General features: G+C 36.7%; 1 protein-coding gene and 5 non-coding genes across 7 annotated transcripts; 2 read left to right on the top strand and 4 right to left on the bottom strand.

The window, feature by feature from the left end:
- Window positions 1-856: 856 nt before the first annotated feature.
- On the bottom strand, window positions 857-10332 carry dnj-27 (the record flags this gene model as incomplete). Of its 2 annotated transcripts, NM_001047239.4 has the most annotated exons (7): window positions 857-1414; window positions 2574-3118; window positions 3679-4037; window positions 7463-7710; window positions 8029-8351; window positions 9453-9758; window positions 10171-10332. In NM_001047239.4, 7 exons carry the CDS (start codon window positions 10327-10329, stop codon window positions 988-990), a joined length of 2367 nt encoding a protein of 788 aa, NP_001040704.1. The 2 variants fall into 2 exon arrangements, with proteins under 2 accessions (NP_001040704.1, NP_001040705.1); NM_001047240.3 differs by lacking the exons at window positions 3679-4037; window positions 7463-7710; window positions 8029-8351; window positions 9453-9758; window positions 10171-10332 and having other exon boundaries at window positions 988-1414; window positions 2574-3103.
- On the bottom strand, window positions 2430-2539 carry mir-5545. The gene has a single exon (NR_050618.2). It is a non-coding gene; the product is annotated as a pre-microRNA mir-5545 (primary transcript).
- On the top strand, window positions 9761-9840 carry Y47H9C.16. The gene has a single exon (NR_050617.1). It is a non-coding gene; the product is annotated as an Unclassified non-coding RNA Y47H9C.16 (non-coding RNA).
- On the bottom strand, window positions 9897-9974 carry Y47H9C.19. Its single transcript, NR_050615.1, has one exon. It is a non-coding gene; the product is annotated as an Unclassified non-coding RNA Y47H9C.19 (non-coding RNA).
- On the top strand, window positions 9897-9974 carry Y47H9C.17. Its single transcript, NR_050616.1, has one exon. It is a non-coding gene; the product is annotated as an Unclassified non-coding RNA Y47H9C.17 (non-coding RNA).
- On the bottom strand, window positions 10056-10126 carry Y47H9C.18. Its single transcript, NR_050614.1, has one exon. It is a non-coding gene; the product is annotated as an Unclassified non-coding RNA Y47H9C.18 (non-coding RNA).
- Window positions 10333-16577: the final 6245 nt, after the last annotated feature.

The following is a 16577-nucleotide window of genomic DNA, read 5'->3' as shown; positions in this document are numbered from 1 at the left end:
TATTGATAAGATAATCAATATATTATAGGAACCTTCGATCCAAACTACCAATCTCTTGCTGGAATTGGAGAGAGTCGTTTCGATAGGAAGGATGGAGCACCGTCTGTAAGAGGGGGAGGGGCACATGCGAATTCCGGAAATCGTAAATTTCTACAATAATTTATCGATTTTTAAAATAATTCTTTACCATGAACTTTATGGATTTTTCCAAAATTTATTGATTTTCTTCTGAAATTTCATAAATCTTATAATAATTCATAGATTTTTTGTTTTGTAATACTTATTGATTTTTTAAAATAAAACTTATTGGCTCTCTCAAAAGAAATATATCGTTTTTTTTAATTACCACATTTTTCAGACACTTCTGAATTCTCGACTGCCAAAAGTTGAACAAAGTGGGAGTTTTTTTATTAAAAATTTTTTTAAATTAAATATTGGAAAAATTCAATTTTTTTGGAGATGAATTTATTAAGATTTTTGGAAATTTGGATTTTAATTTTTTTTTTGCAGAGTCGAACGATAAGAGTATATTTTCATGCAAAATCTGAGCAATTTCTAGACTTTTTCGAATTTTCTGAAAAACATGAAAAACTATCTGAACGCTCTGAAAATACAATACCCGATTAAAAAACCTCTAGTTCTTGTGGAAAGATGTTCAAAATTACTTTTTTTTGGAATTTTGGAGTTGTTTCTTTTTTGTGTTATAGTAGGTTCAATAGTACACAATACGCCAAATCATACAAAAAAATGCACAAAAATCGCTAAAAACTGTTCAGTATAATGCAAATTTTAAAACGATTGAAATTTCCAAAAAAAAGAGGGGCAAATTGGCTGAAATTATTAAGACAGGAAAATTAAGATAAAAATTTATTAATCAGATCAGTATTTTTCGAAACAATTAAAAAATAAATTATGCAACAAAACCAGTATCTGGGAGACTTAAAAATGCTCATAAAACCAATCGAAAACTCAAAAACCCATGAATTATTATAGCTCATCATGCTCATCAAGCTTCAACTGTTGTCGAACAATTTGGATAAATTGCTCTTTGTGCTGAGTTCCAATTCCGATTCCCTGATCCCCTTGCCGGGACCATCCAGTCTTTCCAGTATACAGTCGAATTGTCGGATAAGCTCTAACTTGAGCCCCCTGGCACACTCCGGGCCACTGATCGCAATCGATTTTCGCGAAATTCACTTTTCCGGCGAGCTCCTTCGCGATTTGATCGTAGATCGGAGCAAATTGAATACAATGGCCACACCATGGAGCAAAGAAATCGACAATCCATGGTTCCGATGAGTCCAGGACAGTGGTATGGAAATCATTTCCGAGGGAGACGACTTCGGTCGGAAGGAAATTGTAGACCCATCGTTGAATTGAATCAGAATTACGCCACATATGGTTCGGGTAGTCGCTGGAAAGAAAAAAAGATTGATTTTAAAATAAAATTTCAGTATTTTTGCAGTTTCATATGTCACTGACAGCACATGGTGTCAGGCTGTCCGATTGTCCGATTGTTTGATCTACAAAAAATGCGGGGATTTTTTGCCCATAAAAATGTGACGTCAGCACGATCATAACCACGCAAAATCAGTTGAAAACTCTGCCGCTTTTATTGTAGATCTACGTAGATCGAGCCGAAGTGAGACACTCTGACACCCGATGCGTAGTTTATCGGAGCGCTGTTGCACGGCTGCGTTTTTCAAACTTTTAGTGATTAAATAGGTTCTTATTGTCAAAATATAAAAGCTGTCACCTCAAATTTGACTGCAGAAACACGCGCGAAAAGTTTTCGCTCTCGATTCCGCATGCCGTAAAAACAGCTGGGACCACGGGCCCGCGGGTGATGACAGAAACGGGAGAAGAAAAAACGCTAGAAACAGCAGTTTTTGCACTGTATCTTCGCATTTTCTCGTCTCCCGTTTCTGTCATCACCCGCGGGGCCGTGGTCCAAGCTGTTTTTACGGCATGCGAAATCGAGAGCGAAAATTTCGCGCGCGTCGCTGCAGTCAAATCTCATGTGACAGTTTATATATTTTGATAATATCAAACGTGGCGTCAGAATGTCCCATATCGGTTTGATCTCCGAGAATTGCGGGAATTTAAGAGTGTGCTGACATCAAACTTGAAAATTTCCCGCATTTTTTGTAGATCAAACCGCGATGGGACATCCTGACACCACGTGTTTCAGGACTGTCGTTTTTTTTGTTTATTCGGTTTTTTTTCGGTTTTTAGAACCAAGAAAACAACAAAAAAATTTGGTCTGTGTGAAGTACACGGCTTCCCCACGCGTTTTCCGGCAGGCGATTGTCAATGGAGTGCGAAAAATTCAAAAATTCAAAATTTCAAAAAAAAAGAAGCTCAGTTGCTCAAAAAGTACAGACGCTATAAAGAAGTTGTCAACTAACAAAATGTGCAAAATAAATTTTTGAACACAGTGTCAGGTTGTCCCATGTCGGTTTGATCTACAAAAGTGCGGGATTTTTCTATGCTCCCGCATTTTTTGTAGATCAAACCGGCATGGGACACACCCCTCACCCCACGCTCTCTCAGCCCCTGTGCAAGAAACTCACTAAAACGGAGATCTCCTCGGCTGCTTAGTCTTCTTGGCAGGGTACATCCTAACAGTCGGGTAGCTGTTAATCTGAGTATTCGTGCAAAATTGCGCATATTTCTGACAATCAATTGATGCAACATGTGCATTTTCATCGAACGCCGCAATTTGCCTGGCGGCTTTCTGTAGCTCCGGAGCCAATTGCTGGCAAGGTCCACACCACGGAGCAAAGAAATCCACAAGCCAAGTCTCTTCATCTTTCCGGTTCATCACAAGTTCCTCAAACTGCTCAGGGCTCATTTCCATAACCGATGGGTTTAATGAGTTGTCCAAGAACTCTAGGATGTAGTCTACATTATGATATCCAACCATTTTGTGCGTTTTTCCGTCCGGTGTGTAGACAATACTTGTCGGGTAACTCTGAACTCCGGCTTGTTGGCAAAGATCCTTGTATTTGACGCAGTCAAGGGATCCGATGGCTACTGTGTGGAGCATGGAATCTTCTGATGTGGCGGTGTGGAAACGTCGGTACTCGCCGAGAAGCTTCATACATGGGGGACACCACTGCAAAAATAATTTGGAGGATGACCTAGAAAAGTTGAGAGTACAAAAAGTTAGGCCACTAATTAGAGAGTAATGACCTAGAAAAATCAATATTTGATAAAGTTAGGCCACGATATTTTAGGAGCTACGGTAAGACAATTGATGGCCTAGAAAATTATAAACTTGGAAGGCTAAGTAGAGGCCTAGAAAATGAAGCGTCGGGAAAGTTAGGCCACTCCGTCTGGGGACTATGGTTTGGTGACTGATACCCTAGAAAATCAACAGCTAAAAAAGTTTGGCCATGTAGTGAGGAGACCATGGTTTGACGATTAGTGGCCTAGAAAATCAAGTTCCAAGAAAGTTAGGACACTTGAATTTTTGTTTAAAAACCGGAAACTTGCATGGCCTAACTTTTCAATTTTCTCTTTTCTAGGCCACCAATTTGATGGTGACCTAATAAATTTAATAAAAATCTGCATGGCCTAACTCTTGGGTTTTCTAGGCCATCAACTTCAAACACTCATACCCTTGCTTAAAACCAACATTTTTCAATTTTTCAAAAACGAATAAGTATAACTAACCGGCGCAAAATAATCGATAATATAAAATTCTCCACCACTAATCGCATACTCATACGAATCCCGATTGAGCACATGAATATGCGACTTTGAAGCTTCTCGAATGAATGTGCTCGCCGCGTGGAAATCCTTTGATCCAGCATAATCAATTTCATATCCTCCAGTTGTCTTGAAAACCATAAACTGCGGGAGCTTAGTTTTATCCAGAAGCTCATCGCAAATTTCCGAGGATTTCGAGCAATCAAATTTGAAAATTTGAGTTGTTACAAGAGCCGGAAGACGGCGGAAGTCTTTTCGTTCTGTTGATTGAGCATCATTGGCAAGCATCCATACGGCGATTGGCTCATCTGGATCGTTTCCCTCTGAAAAAATACAGAGTTATATTTGAACTTGGTGGAAAACCTAGAAAAATCGGGTTAGGCCATGCATTTTTATTATCTTATCAACTATAAGAATTTAACGAACATAACCCAAGCCTCAATCTGAACCTAAGCCTAAACCAAAGCCTAACCCTCTTAAAAAGTTACAAGAAGGTTTTTCCTTGCGCTTGGAGCGCAAAAAAAAAGAAAAAGAGCTATTTAGACTTAGGGTGCCCAACTGGAATAAAATATAGGAAATCCTTATGACACACTTAAGCCTGAAGGCCCGAAAAAACATACTAGGATGCCCAACTGGAATAAAATATTGGAAATCCTTATGACACACCGGCGGTATGGCGCGGCTTAAGCCTAAATAGCCACTTTTATCAAAATACATTTGAGCTCGCCTTGCGTTTTACAATAACTTCTCAGGCAACTCAAAAGTAATCTGTGGATATTTTTCAGTAATCTAAATGAAGACTATAGATTACTAAGAAACTAGGAGATTTCATAATATTTGGGGGGATGCGAGCATCCATTGGAGATTTGCCATTTGATAGAACTTTTAGCGGCAAAAGTCCAAAACAAAGCTCACAGTGGGCTCTCAAAGATCCTAAAATAGCACTGTAACAAAGAACTTTAACGATCTAACGAAGCAATTTTACAAATTCACTTTGGTAGCTCATATCTCCGTGGATAAAATTTTTACAGAAAAGTCATCAACTAAAAAGTTGTTGATATTGTTGTAAAGAACAAGTTTGTAGTTGAAAGTTTTTTTTACCAAAAAATTTTTGTTTGAGAGAAAAGCATTAGAAACGGAATAGCATCATAAAAATAACAACAGCAGTTGCCGCACTTCATGCGGTTTTATCTCAAACAAAAGCGGAGATATGAGCTACCAAAGTGAAATTGGAAAATTGGCCCTCCAATGCTTCGTTAAAGTGCTAATTTCAGGATCTTTGAGAGCCCGCCGTGAGCTTGGTTCTGGAGTTATATTGATCAAATTAACCCTCCAGTAAAGGGGGACTTTTGATGAATATAATCACTCTGATGGTATTTAATTCCGATGAATAATCCATTTTTCTTTTTCTCGCATTTGTGAACCAAAAATAAGTTTTAAATTAAGGCGGGATATTCTAAGGTGTGATAACATATGATATTTATTTTTAAATTTAAATAAAGTTTTTTTTTTATTTTTGCTAAAAAACGAATAGTTTACAACCGCCTCGCTCAAATGTATTTTGATAAAAGTGGCTATTCAGGCTTAAGCCGCGCCATACCGCCGGTGTGTCATAAGGATTTCCAATATTTTATTCCAGTTGGGCATCCTAATATGTTTTTCGGGCCTTTAGGCTTAAGTGTGTCATAAGGATTTCCTATATTTTATTCCAGTTGGGCACCCTAAGTCTAAATAGCTCTTTTTCTTTTCTTTTGCGCTCGAAGCGCAAGGAAAAACCTTCTTGTAACTTTTTAAGAGGGTTTCATATATTTTATTAAAATCGGGGCGAAGCCCTGATTTTAAATCCATATTGTTTTTTTTGTCTTCCACTATCCCTGCAAATAGGAAAGAGAATGTGTTATTTCTGATGAAGTAAAAATCATCATAAAATCTTGAAAACTGAGAGCAGGAGGTAATATTTGAATATATTGGGTTGTAAATGTGTGTCTCTCTGTGGGTGGGGTGGCGATGTGTTGGCAGCCAACCCTTCAACGAACTGTATCTCCCGCCTGTATCTCCCTTCAATGTGAGAATTGGGTTACAAAAATTTGAGCGAATATGAAAAAAAATGTAAGGATTTCAAAAATATTAATTTTGAAACACCAGACCAAAGCACTTTTTCTGGGCAAGAGGCAGAAAATTAATTTTTTGAAAAATTTCAAACTGGCACAAAATTTTTTCAAAAACAAATTTTCGCAAATTGTTGAAAGATTCCATTTTTTTATCAATATTGTTCATTGAACACAGAAAAGAAAATAAAGATTCATCAAAAAATGAGTGAAAAATCGCAAAAATTCGAAAAAATCAGTGCTGAAAAACTCGATTTTTTGGCGGTGCTGAAAAAAATGTTCACTAAAATTTTTTTGAAACTTAGTTTTTCGGATTTAGCGTCAAATTTTGAATCTATATAAAAAAACAAAATTGAAATTGATCTCAGATTGAGTGAATAATAAACGCTCAAAGTTAAAAAATGAACAACGCAAAAACGGCAGTAACTTGCTTCAAGGTCGGTTATCTCAGTGAGTTTTCACTCAATTTTCGAAATTTTTTTGCTCTATCGCTTTAGAAATATTTGTAATTTCATTTTTTTCCCTCAAAATCAAAATATCTCAAACGACCGCCATCCTACGAGAAGGGAAAAAAAAAGTTTTTGGAAAAAAATCAAAAATTTTTTTCTGCCTCGATTTTCAAAATGAAAAAATCACTTTTTCGGAATAATTTTTACTTTAAAATGTACCTACGATCTTTTTATACAACAATTTCACCTTGGAACCAAAGATTTCTCAAAGACAACAGCGCACGAAGCGGTGGTTTGCGAAAAAACACGAAAAAAACACACCGAAGTGGGAGGGGGGAGGTCAAAATTGCGAATTTGACTTTGGAGCTCTCTAAAAGAGCTCATAGCTGATGGATCTGGATGATTTGTATGTTTTTCGACGTATCTCGTCGAGTACTATAAACTGCTAAAAAATCTCGTAAAAATCGCAAAAACTCGAATTTTCCTGCAAAAAAAAGAGGCGAAAAATGAGAAAAAAAACGTGATTTTTGGAGGATACTCGAAAATACTCTTCATATCTCGGCTCAAAGAGCTCCAATCTTTTTGAAATAAAGCATACAGAGGTGGGGCAAGCTTCTTGAAGAGACAGCAAAAAACCGCATCAAAATCCATCCACCCACCGTCAAGTTACACGCGCGTTTTCAGAGTGAACAAAAAACAGCACATAAAAAAATTTAGACGCCCGCACCCGGACTCGAACTTTTTTCTAATTTGCAAGCTTAATATCTCGGCTGCTGTAAATCGAAATTGGCTCAAAATTCACAAGAAACCTTATCCTGCTACGATCCTCCTGTCATTAAATTTTCGTGAGCTTAGGCAGAAAACTGACAAAACGCCAAACTTTCAAATTTTAAAAAATAGTTGAGGGTCATTTTGAAAACACCTTAAGCTCCATAACTCGGCGAGTTTTGATGAAATCAATTTGAAATTTTACACGGAAGCTTCTTAGTGGCCTATACGTCTCTGTGTTAAATTTCGCTTTGATCGGCCAACGGGAACCCTTTGAAAAATGAAAAAAACGCTGTAATCCTAACCCTAAATAACGTCAGTGGGGGAGCGTTACCCCACTGACGCCAAGCCCAAGCCTAAGTCTACGCCTAAGCCTAGGCCTAAGCATAAGCCTAATGAGCAAAAAGTGTTGTCAAAACTCACCCAATAACCTCTGCAAGCTCTCCACTGAAATATCTTCAAGCTCATCAAGATATTGAATAACACTCTTTGAAATCTCTTGAGCATCCATGCTCTCAATATTAATTTGGCTCTTTTTCACTAGTTTTCGTGCCGGGAACCACATTACTCCTGACGTGATTGGATTGAATTTCGAGCACAGAGCTTCTTCAGCGTTACAGTCAATGGTTGCCACGTTGGCAAGTCCGTCGAGCATTGAGGAGAGCTTTCGTCTGCAAATTTAGAAGTTATTGGCCTAGAAAATACGTGGTCGAGGTTTTAAAATTTTAGGATTTCTATGCCATCAACTTAAACTGCCTATAACTTGGCTTTAAATCGATATTTTTGAATTTTATAAAAACCAATTTACACAAACTTTTTTTGAATCTAAAAGTTGATAAGCTACGTGGCCGATTTCTTCAAAAATGAGTTTTCTAGGCCACCAACTTAAAACCCTTGTAACTTGGCTCTAAATCAATATTTTTGAGTTCTGTAAAAACCAATTTTGTGCACTTTTTCTTGGCTTTCAAAAAATAAAAAAAATCAATTACCTCGTAGTAGAGCTCAGGCAATCAATATGATCCCCTCCACACATATCAACAACCCATGGAAGACGATTATATGGTTCCCAGTCCTCGCTCAACGCCTTCCAATTCTCCGAATTTAAATGTAAAACTTCAGATTTGAGCCGCTGAATCGCAAAATCCACCATCAACTCCACATCACGATGTCCTTGATAGAATTCTCCAGTTGGATAGAACACAAGTGATGGATAGGCATTTACACGTTGAGATTGGCACAGCTGTGGATCTTCGGCACAGTTCACAGCACCCACACGGATTGTTCCCTCGATTTCACGCGCGAATTTTCGCCACTGGAATGTGAAAAATTTTGCATTTTTGGTAGTAAAAATGAGCAAAAAATCTTGAAAACTGACAGAGTTAGGTGGATTTGAAATTTTTTTTTTATTTTTCAAAAAATTTATTTCAAAATCGAAAAAAATTAAAATTATTTTTTTACAACTAGATCTTTTTTGTGAAACATTTAGGAATTAATTCTGTTTTTAATAAAACAATACAAAAATTCAAAAGCGTTTTCCCAGAATTTTGAAAAAAAATATTTCCAAAAATTTCGAATCACTGTATGTCAGTCAATTTTTGAGATTTTTGGCTAATTTTTGTCCTGAAAAATTTGAAATTATATACATTATTTAAATTCAAAAGTGATGTATCTCAGTTTTCAAAAAATTCATTTTTATAATAATTTGAACTTTTTCCAAATTTGGTCAGTTTTTTTCAAATGTCCAAAAATTTCAAATTACCGTATCTCAGTCCAATTTAAACATTTTCAGCTCGTTTTTGTTTTAAAATACTCCAAATTATTTGAATTTTAATATATGTTTATGAAATTTTTCTGTAAAACTTTCAAAAAATTGCATTTTTCCAAAATTTGAAAAAAATACTTTCTGCAATTATTTTCCAAAAATTTCAAATCACTGTATCTCACAAAAATCACTGTATGTCAGTCAATTTTTGAGATTTTTGGCTCATTTTTGTCCTGAAAAATTTGAAATTGTATACATTATTTATATTCAAAAGTTATGTATTTCAGTTTTCAAGAAATTCATTTTTACAATAATTTGAACTTTTTCCAAATTTGGTCAGTTTTTTTCAAATTTTCAAAGAATTCCAAATTACCTTAACTTAGTCCAATTTAAACATTCTCAGCTAATTTTTGCTTTAAAATACTTCAAATTATTTTAATTTTAAAATTTAAAAAATACTTTCAAATAAGGTATTTTTCCAAAATTTGAAAAAAAAACAAATTTTGCAAAATGTTCAATTTTCAAAAAATTCCAAAACTTCATATCTCACTCCATTTTTGAGATTTTTGGCTCAACTTAGCCTCAAAATGCACCAAATTTTTTCTATGTTCACATAGAAACATTAAATTCCAAAACCCGCTTTTCTCTTACCGTAGGAGCCAGCTGATGACAATGTGAGCAATAAGTGGAGTAAAAATTGATGAACCAAATCTCATTTGAATCCGAAACCATTCGTTGAAAGTCTGCTCTATTGAGAGTCACAATTTCTTGATCATCATCATAGATTCCAAAATTATCATTATAAAACTGCCAACTTTGATAGTTATTTCCTCCTTGGAACCCGTCTTCCAGTCCTTTTTCTCCAAATTGGTCGTATTTTTTTCGCAGATTTTCGTCCTTCAGGACTTCGTAAGCTTTATTGATTTTTACAAATTCATCATGGGCGTTTGGATCATCCTGGAAATAGTGGTATGTGTGGAGAGACGCTAGAGATCTCTCTGTAGAGAGTGAGAGAGAAGGGGGAGAGAGTAGAGGAGGAGGGGAGAGCGCAGAGAGGCTAGAGAAAACCCTGAATATCTCAGCTCTGAGCAGCACTATCAAAAAATTTTCAACTATTAAAATGCTCAGAATAAAGTGGGAAATATTTTGTTAGTTGACAACTTTTTGATATCTCAAACTACAAAAAAGATATGACACTGAACGTGAAATTATGAGACTGTAAACTTCAAATCGTTTTTTCTCAGCTCAGAGAAGAGCTATAAAAAAGTGGTCAACTAGAAAAGTGTTTAAAAATTAATTTTACACATTTTTCAAGTTGACAACTTTTTTATATCTCTAACCGCTCAACAGATAAATCCGCAAAACCAACCGTATTCCTATCAGGATGCTTCTTGATCGCCAACTTCTTGAAAGCCTTCCGAATCGTCCGATCGTCTGCATCTCGTTCAACACCTAATAACTCGTAATAGTCCTCCGCAATCACCAGATAACAACTGATTAACACTGATAATAGGACAATTGCCCTCATTTTCTGTAAGTAAAAGTGAAGAATTTGATAGAATTAAACTGACTGGGACTTAGTAAACGTCGGCTAACGCACGAGATAGGGTGAGATAGAGAGAGGGAAAAGATATAGGGAAATGGAATTTTGATCGGAAAATTTTGCTGATTTATACCTTAAAAAGTGGCTCTGGAGATACAGAAAAAATTAGGGATTTTTTTGGAATTTTTTTTAGGCCGAAAAAATGCTTTTTTCGACTGAAATTTTCGGCCAAAAAATAATTTTTTTGGACAATTTTCAAAGGTGTTTGGATCTAGTTAAGCATTAAAAAAGTATATTTAAACTGGTTTTTAGGCATAAAAAGTCACAAAATGCTCCAAAAAGCTACCAAGACCTAATTAAGAAACTCACAATATTGTGAGCAAACCGAAAAAATCGATAAAAATGACCCAAGTCTTTATGGCTATGTGGAACTGGGGTAGATGTGCAAATATCTGGGAAGGATTAGAGGTTAGACGAGAGAGCACACTCATCACGAGAGACGCAGAGAAGTGGACTGTCCAAACTTGTTTGTGCTCGGCGGAGCTCAGATTTGCACAAGAACTGCAAAAGTATACAGGTTGGCTCTTGCTATGTGGCCGCTGGAAAAAAAAAGAAAAAAACTCGGCCACCGATTGTACTAGAACTGGAAACTAGAGGAGAATTTTTGAATAATTTGAATTTCCCGCACAATGCAAATGCGCTCTAATCGGAAAATTGCGTTAAATTCGTCTTTTCTAGGTGGAAATTGAACGATTTAGTGATAAAATTTGCTTTTTTGCATTTTTTTTTATGAAGAAAGTAATGAGAAGAAATCAAAATTTGACATAAAACTATTCCAAACTCTGAAAAACAAGCAAACGCCAAAAAAAAAGTGAAAAAATCTTAGAAATTGTTGTTTTAACTGCCACTTTTAATAGAATTTATGGAAAAATTAATTTTCTTGAGCAAGAATAAAGTATAAATTCTTTTAAATCTTGTTTTTCACGAAAAATGCCCCATGTTGCAACGAAATTCAAACTTCGCTCGCAAAAATTTCGGCATTTTGTCAATGGAGCGCGCTTGCTACATTTAATTTGTTTTGTTTTTTTTTCGCAATTTTTTATTTTTGACCGATTTTTGTGAAAGAAGAGTAGTTTTCGGATGATTTTTTGTTTTTTCAATGTTAAAAATAATTAAAATTATAATTTAAAATGTGTTCTAACCCTAATAATCCGCATAATATCCTGAAAATTTGGAAAATGATTTTTTTTCCTGATTTTGAAATATTTTCTCTCATTTTTCACAGTTTCTTCTCTTCTTTCCGTTCTTATTTCTTAATCATTACTCAAACAAAAAAGAAAATTGAGAAAAAAATCAACAAAAAACGGTGATTCCGATACTTTTAACCATACAAAATTCGGAAAAACACGTTTTTTTCGAAAAAAAAGAGTTAAATCCTCAAAAAAATCAAGAGATTTATAGAATAACACAGAGATGAGTCATCACGAATCGGCCGGCTATATGCGTTGACCCCTTTGAATCACACAAAAAGTGGGTCTCTTCAGTTGTCTGCGTCTCCGGGATTCGTGTGATGTCTTGGTGAATGGCGAGAGAATACCTGCGGGAAAAAAGTGGAAAATAACAAAAGAGGATACTTCGATGAACGAAAATCAATGTTTTTCAATTGCAATTGGATTTTTTTCGTCGAAATTTCGATTTTTCCACCCAATTTCGGCTAAAATCAGCACTTTTTCTGGAAAAAAAAAATTTGAATTTTCCGTCGAATTCGGACATTTTTGTGAACTTTTCTACTGAAAAAATACTGAAAAGTCGAAAAAGTCGATTTCGACGATTTTTTCTAGGAAAAAATCGTTGAATTGTCAGGTTTTAGAAATATTTGTGCATTTTTCAACTTAAAATCTGCCTAAAAGTAGATTTAGGCCGAAATTTGCCGGTTTTCGACAATTTTCTAGGTATTTTGTTATGAAAATCGACTTTTTAGGTGACTTTTAACATTTTTAAAGCTTGAAATTGTGTGGAAAAATCAAAATTACAAATTAAAAAAAATGAATTTCGAGAAAATCACGATCTTTTTTTCGGAAATTAAGCTGATTTTACAGCTATTTCGAGCACAAATCTTTCATTAAAAAAAAAAATTCTCGAATTTTTTATTTTTTCAAACTCGATTTCACTGAAAACTGGCAGATTTTCCAATTTTTCTCCAAAAAGTGTAGTTTTTTAGTGAAAACTTGCATTTTTTTTCAATTTTTCTCATTTCGGACACTAATTTTTCGCCGAAAAACCCTCTCCTTCCTCCAAAAGCTCTCAAATTCCCATCTAATTATGGTATACACCAATTACCATATGTACTCTCATATTCCTTGACACCACTCTCGCGGCCACAATGAGCACATCTCACGTGGTGTCAGAGTGTCTCATTTCGGCTTGATCTACGTAGATCTACAAAAAATGCGGCAGACTTCTCAACTGATTTCGTATGGCTAACCGATAGGTGCTAACGTCACATTTTTTTTGGGAAAAAAATTCCCGCATTTTTTGTAGATCAAACCGTAATGGGACAGTCTGGAACCACGTGACAGCTCTCTTTTGTCAGTTCCCCCGGTGGCTCAGGCGGGTAGGATGAAGTGGAAGAGAGAAAAAAGAACTCCTCAGAAACTCTTCAATTTGATTTATTTCTGCTCATTTCTCCTGGCTCCTCGTCAGTCAATTTGTGTCTCTCTGCGTCTCTCCTGAGAAAGTTCTCACGTGGCCTATAGGTATCGGGCTCCGGAAGTTGAAATTTTCACATTTTTCCAACTCTAGGCAGCTCCGAGTTATTTCATAGAAAATCGTTCGGTTTTCTGTCCATTCTTTGCATGGGTCCCGCCACGATGACTATGTGCCGATTCACGTGTTGCCAGGGTGTCCCATTACGCTTTGATCTACAAAAACTGCGGGATTTTTTCGCCTGAAAAAATGCGACGTCAGCACGTTCTTAACCATGCAAAATCAGTTAAGCACGAGTGGCTCATTTCGGCTTGATCTACGTAGATCTACAATAAATGCGGGAGAAGAGACGCAGAGTTCTCAACTAATTTCGTATGGTTAGGAACGTGCTGACGTCACATTTTTTTGGGAGAAAAATTCTCGCATTTTTTGTAGATCAAGCCGAAATGGGACACTCTGACACACACCACGTGTGTCTAAAGAATTGCATGGGTCTTGCCACGCTGATCACGTGTCACCGGAGCTACAGAGCAACACAAAATATTGTGCAATACAGTGCGTCTTCGTTTAATCTGTGCTTGTGCAATTACCATGTGAAGGCACCCTATAATTACGGGCGGCCTAGGCGAGGTGTCCCCCAGGTGTTTTCGAGGTTAATCCCCCTTTTTCGTTCGACTTAGAAGCATTTCATCATTTTTGTTTTCCATACCTTCAGTGGCACGGCTGTCCCATCACAGTTTGATCTACAAAAAATGCGGGATTTTTTTGCTCAAAAATAAGTGACTTTTTTGGATTTTTGTCCGTTGTTCAGGCTGTTCAGTTTTCCTTGACAATTGGAAGAAAACGAGGAATTTCCAAAAATCAAGCCCCGAATTTTCTGCACTGGTGGCCTAGAAAACCAAACCTAGGTCGTTTGGCCTACTTTTTTGGGCTCAGCTTTGGTACGCTCCGGCCTAGAGAATCAAATCGGCAAACTGCCGGAATTGACAATTTCCGGCAAATCGGCAAATTGCCAGCATTTAAAATTTTCGGCAAATTGCCGGAATTGACAATTTTCGGCAAATCGGCAAATTGCCGGAATTGAAATCTCCGGCAAATCGGATATGCGGCAAACGGAAAATCGGCAAATTGTCGGAATTGAAATTTTCAGCAAATCGGCAAATTGCCGGAATTTAAAATTTCCGGCAAATCTGATATTCGGCAAACGGAAAATTAACAATTTGCCGGAATTGAAATTTCCGGCAAATCGGCAAATTGGCAAAATTGAAATTTCCGGCAAATCGGCAAACCAGCATATTGCCGATTTTCCGGAAAAACGGCAAATACCAAAAATTCTCGGCAAATTTGCACTTTTTTTTTGGAAATTTCGAATTTAATCGGCAAATTTTGCCGGAAATAAAAATTTCCGGCAAATCGGCAAACCGGCAATTTTCCGATTCGCCCACCCCTGTTCTAGACCACGATTCCCGCAATCCGATATTTAAATTGGTGGCCTAGAAATTCAAACTTTGGCCACCGAATTTCGAGCTGAAGCTTCTAGGTGGCTTCATCAAAGCTCGCACAGGATTTTCCGAATGTCTTTATAAAAAATCCCTCTAAACGTTTCCGGCAAATCTGGTGTCCGGTAAACGGAAAATCGGCAATTTGCCGGAATAGAAAATTTCCGGCAAACCGGCAATTTTCCAAACGTTCCCGTTTTTGGTTTTCTGTCCTCAATTTCCACCCTTTACTCGACTCGTCAGGTCGTCCAAATCAATCAGATGAATCATCATCGATAACACTCAACCATGGTCACCATCTCGGTTATGGATACTAATTTGTATGAGAGACGCAGACGGTCTAAACAATAGGCACGCCCACCCCACAGCAGAAACATTGTTTCGTCTTGTTTTCGATTTCAGTTAACTCTTCTCTGGATTAGTCATACCTCCTGATATGGGGTGATTTTTTTTTTCAGAAATTTTCGTCAATTTTTAAGAATAATAGTGCATATTTCTGTTTTTGCATTTTTCTTAGGTTTTGCCCTTTTTCCGCGGTTTTTTAGAACAAAATCCCGATTTTTAGGTGATTTTTTCCTTGAATTTTGATAATTTCCGAGGCTTTTCCAACGTGGCCGAGAAAATAGACACCTCGGCCATGTGCCTTTTTACGCAGCTCTCGTCCCCGTGGAGATCTCATTTCGGTTTGATCTACGTAGATCTACAAAAAATGCGGCAGAATTCTCAACTGTTTTCGTATGGTTAAGAACGTGCTGACGTCACATTTTTATGGGCGAAAAATTCCCATTACGGTTTGGTCTACAAAAAATGCGGGATTTTTTTCCCCAAAAAAATGTGACGTCAGCACGTTCCTAACCATACGAAATCAGTTGAGATCTCTGCCGCATTTTTTGTAGATCAAACCGTAATGGATGAAACCTACTGCAAATCAAGATTTTTCAATCTTTCGACACTAAATATGCACATTTTCACTTAAAAACACTATAAAAATGAGCCAAACAAGTGTTTTGAGGAATGAATAAAGAAAAAAATTTGCAAAAATGGTCAAAAATACAATGTTTAAGAAAAAACTGTAAATTCTTCTCCTCGGGGACTACACGAGCTCCGTAAATCAACACATGGCCGAGGTGTCTATTTTCTAGGCCACTGGGAAAAATCTGTAAAATCACACATCTGTTTTCGATTGTTTTCGATTTTTAGGTGGTTTTTTTTAATTGAATTTTGATAATTTTCAAGCCTCGGATCGGATTTTTCCCACATGGCCGAGAAAATAGACACCTCGGCCATGTGTCGATGTACGCAGCTCTCGTGTACTCCCCGAGAAGAAAAGGAGTTTAGTTTTTGGCTGAAAATTCAATAACTAAATTGTCTAAATTGCGATTCCTGGTTTTAAATATTCTGAGAATCCGAAGCCAAGATTTGGGCGGAGCTTATTCCGTGGATTTTCATTTCCGGAAACACGAAATCCGCTAGTTTTGAGAATTTCGAATTCTGAATTGAGAATTCCAAATCCCGCAACGGGAAAATTGTGTGAACCTCCACAAATTTCCATTGAAAAGGAAAATAATGAACCTAGTAAAGTAATCCGGCCTCCTCTCAATTCATCCGCCACAAAATGTGTTCAAAGTGGGAATTCAATTGAGAAATTCCGTATGTCTGCGTCTCTCTGGCACTCTCCGTCTCTGGTCAAAACATTCGAACATATGACTAATGGTCTTGTGCTTCTTCTTATTCTTATTCTTATTCTTCTGTTGCTGGAGAAAGTGACAAATTATAAAGATTTTTTTGTCGATTTTTTTCTCGAAAATTCGCCCAAAATGACCTTGGATTTCATTCTGCACGTGGTGTGAAAAAGGGTAATTTCAGTTTGATCTACATAGATCTACAAAAAATGCGGCAGAGTTCTCAACTGATTTAGCATGGTTAAGAACGTGCTGACGACGTCACATTTTCCAGGGCAAAAAAATTCCCGCATTTTTTGTAGATCAAACCGTAATGGAACAGCCTGGCACCACGTCAGCTAGCAAA

This window comes from Caenorhabditis elegans, chromosome I (genome assembly GCF_000002985.6).
Source record: "Caenorhabditis elegans chromosome I".
Classification (NCBI taxonomy): domain Eukaryota; kingdom Metazoa; phylum Nematoda; class Chromadorea; order Rhabditida; family Rhabditidae; genus Caenorhabditis; species Caenorhabditis elegans.
The sequence above is the reverse complement of the archived record's forward strand: the minus strand, read 5'-3'. Positions and strand labels throughout refer to the sequence as shown.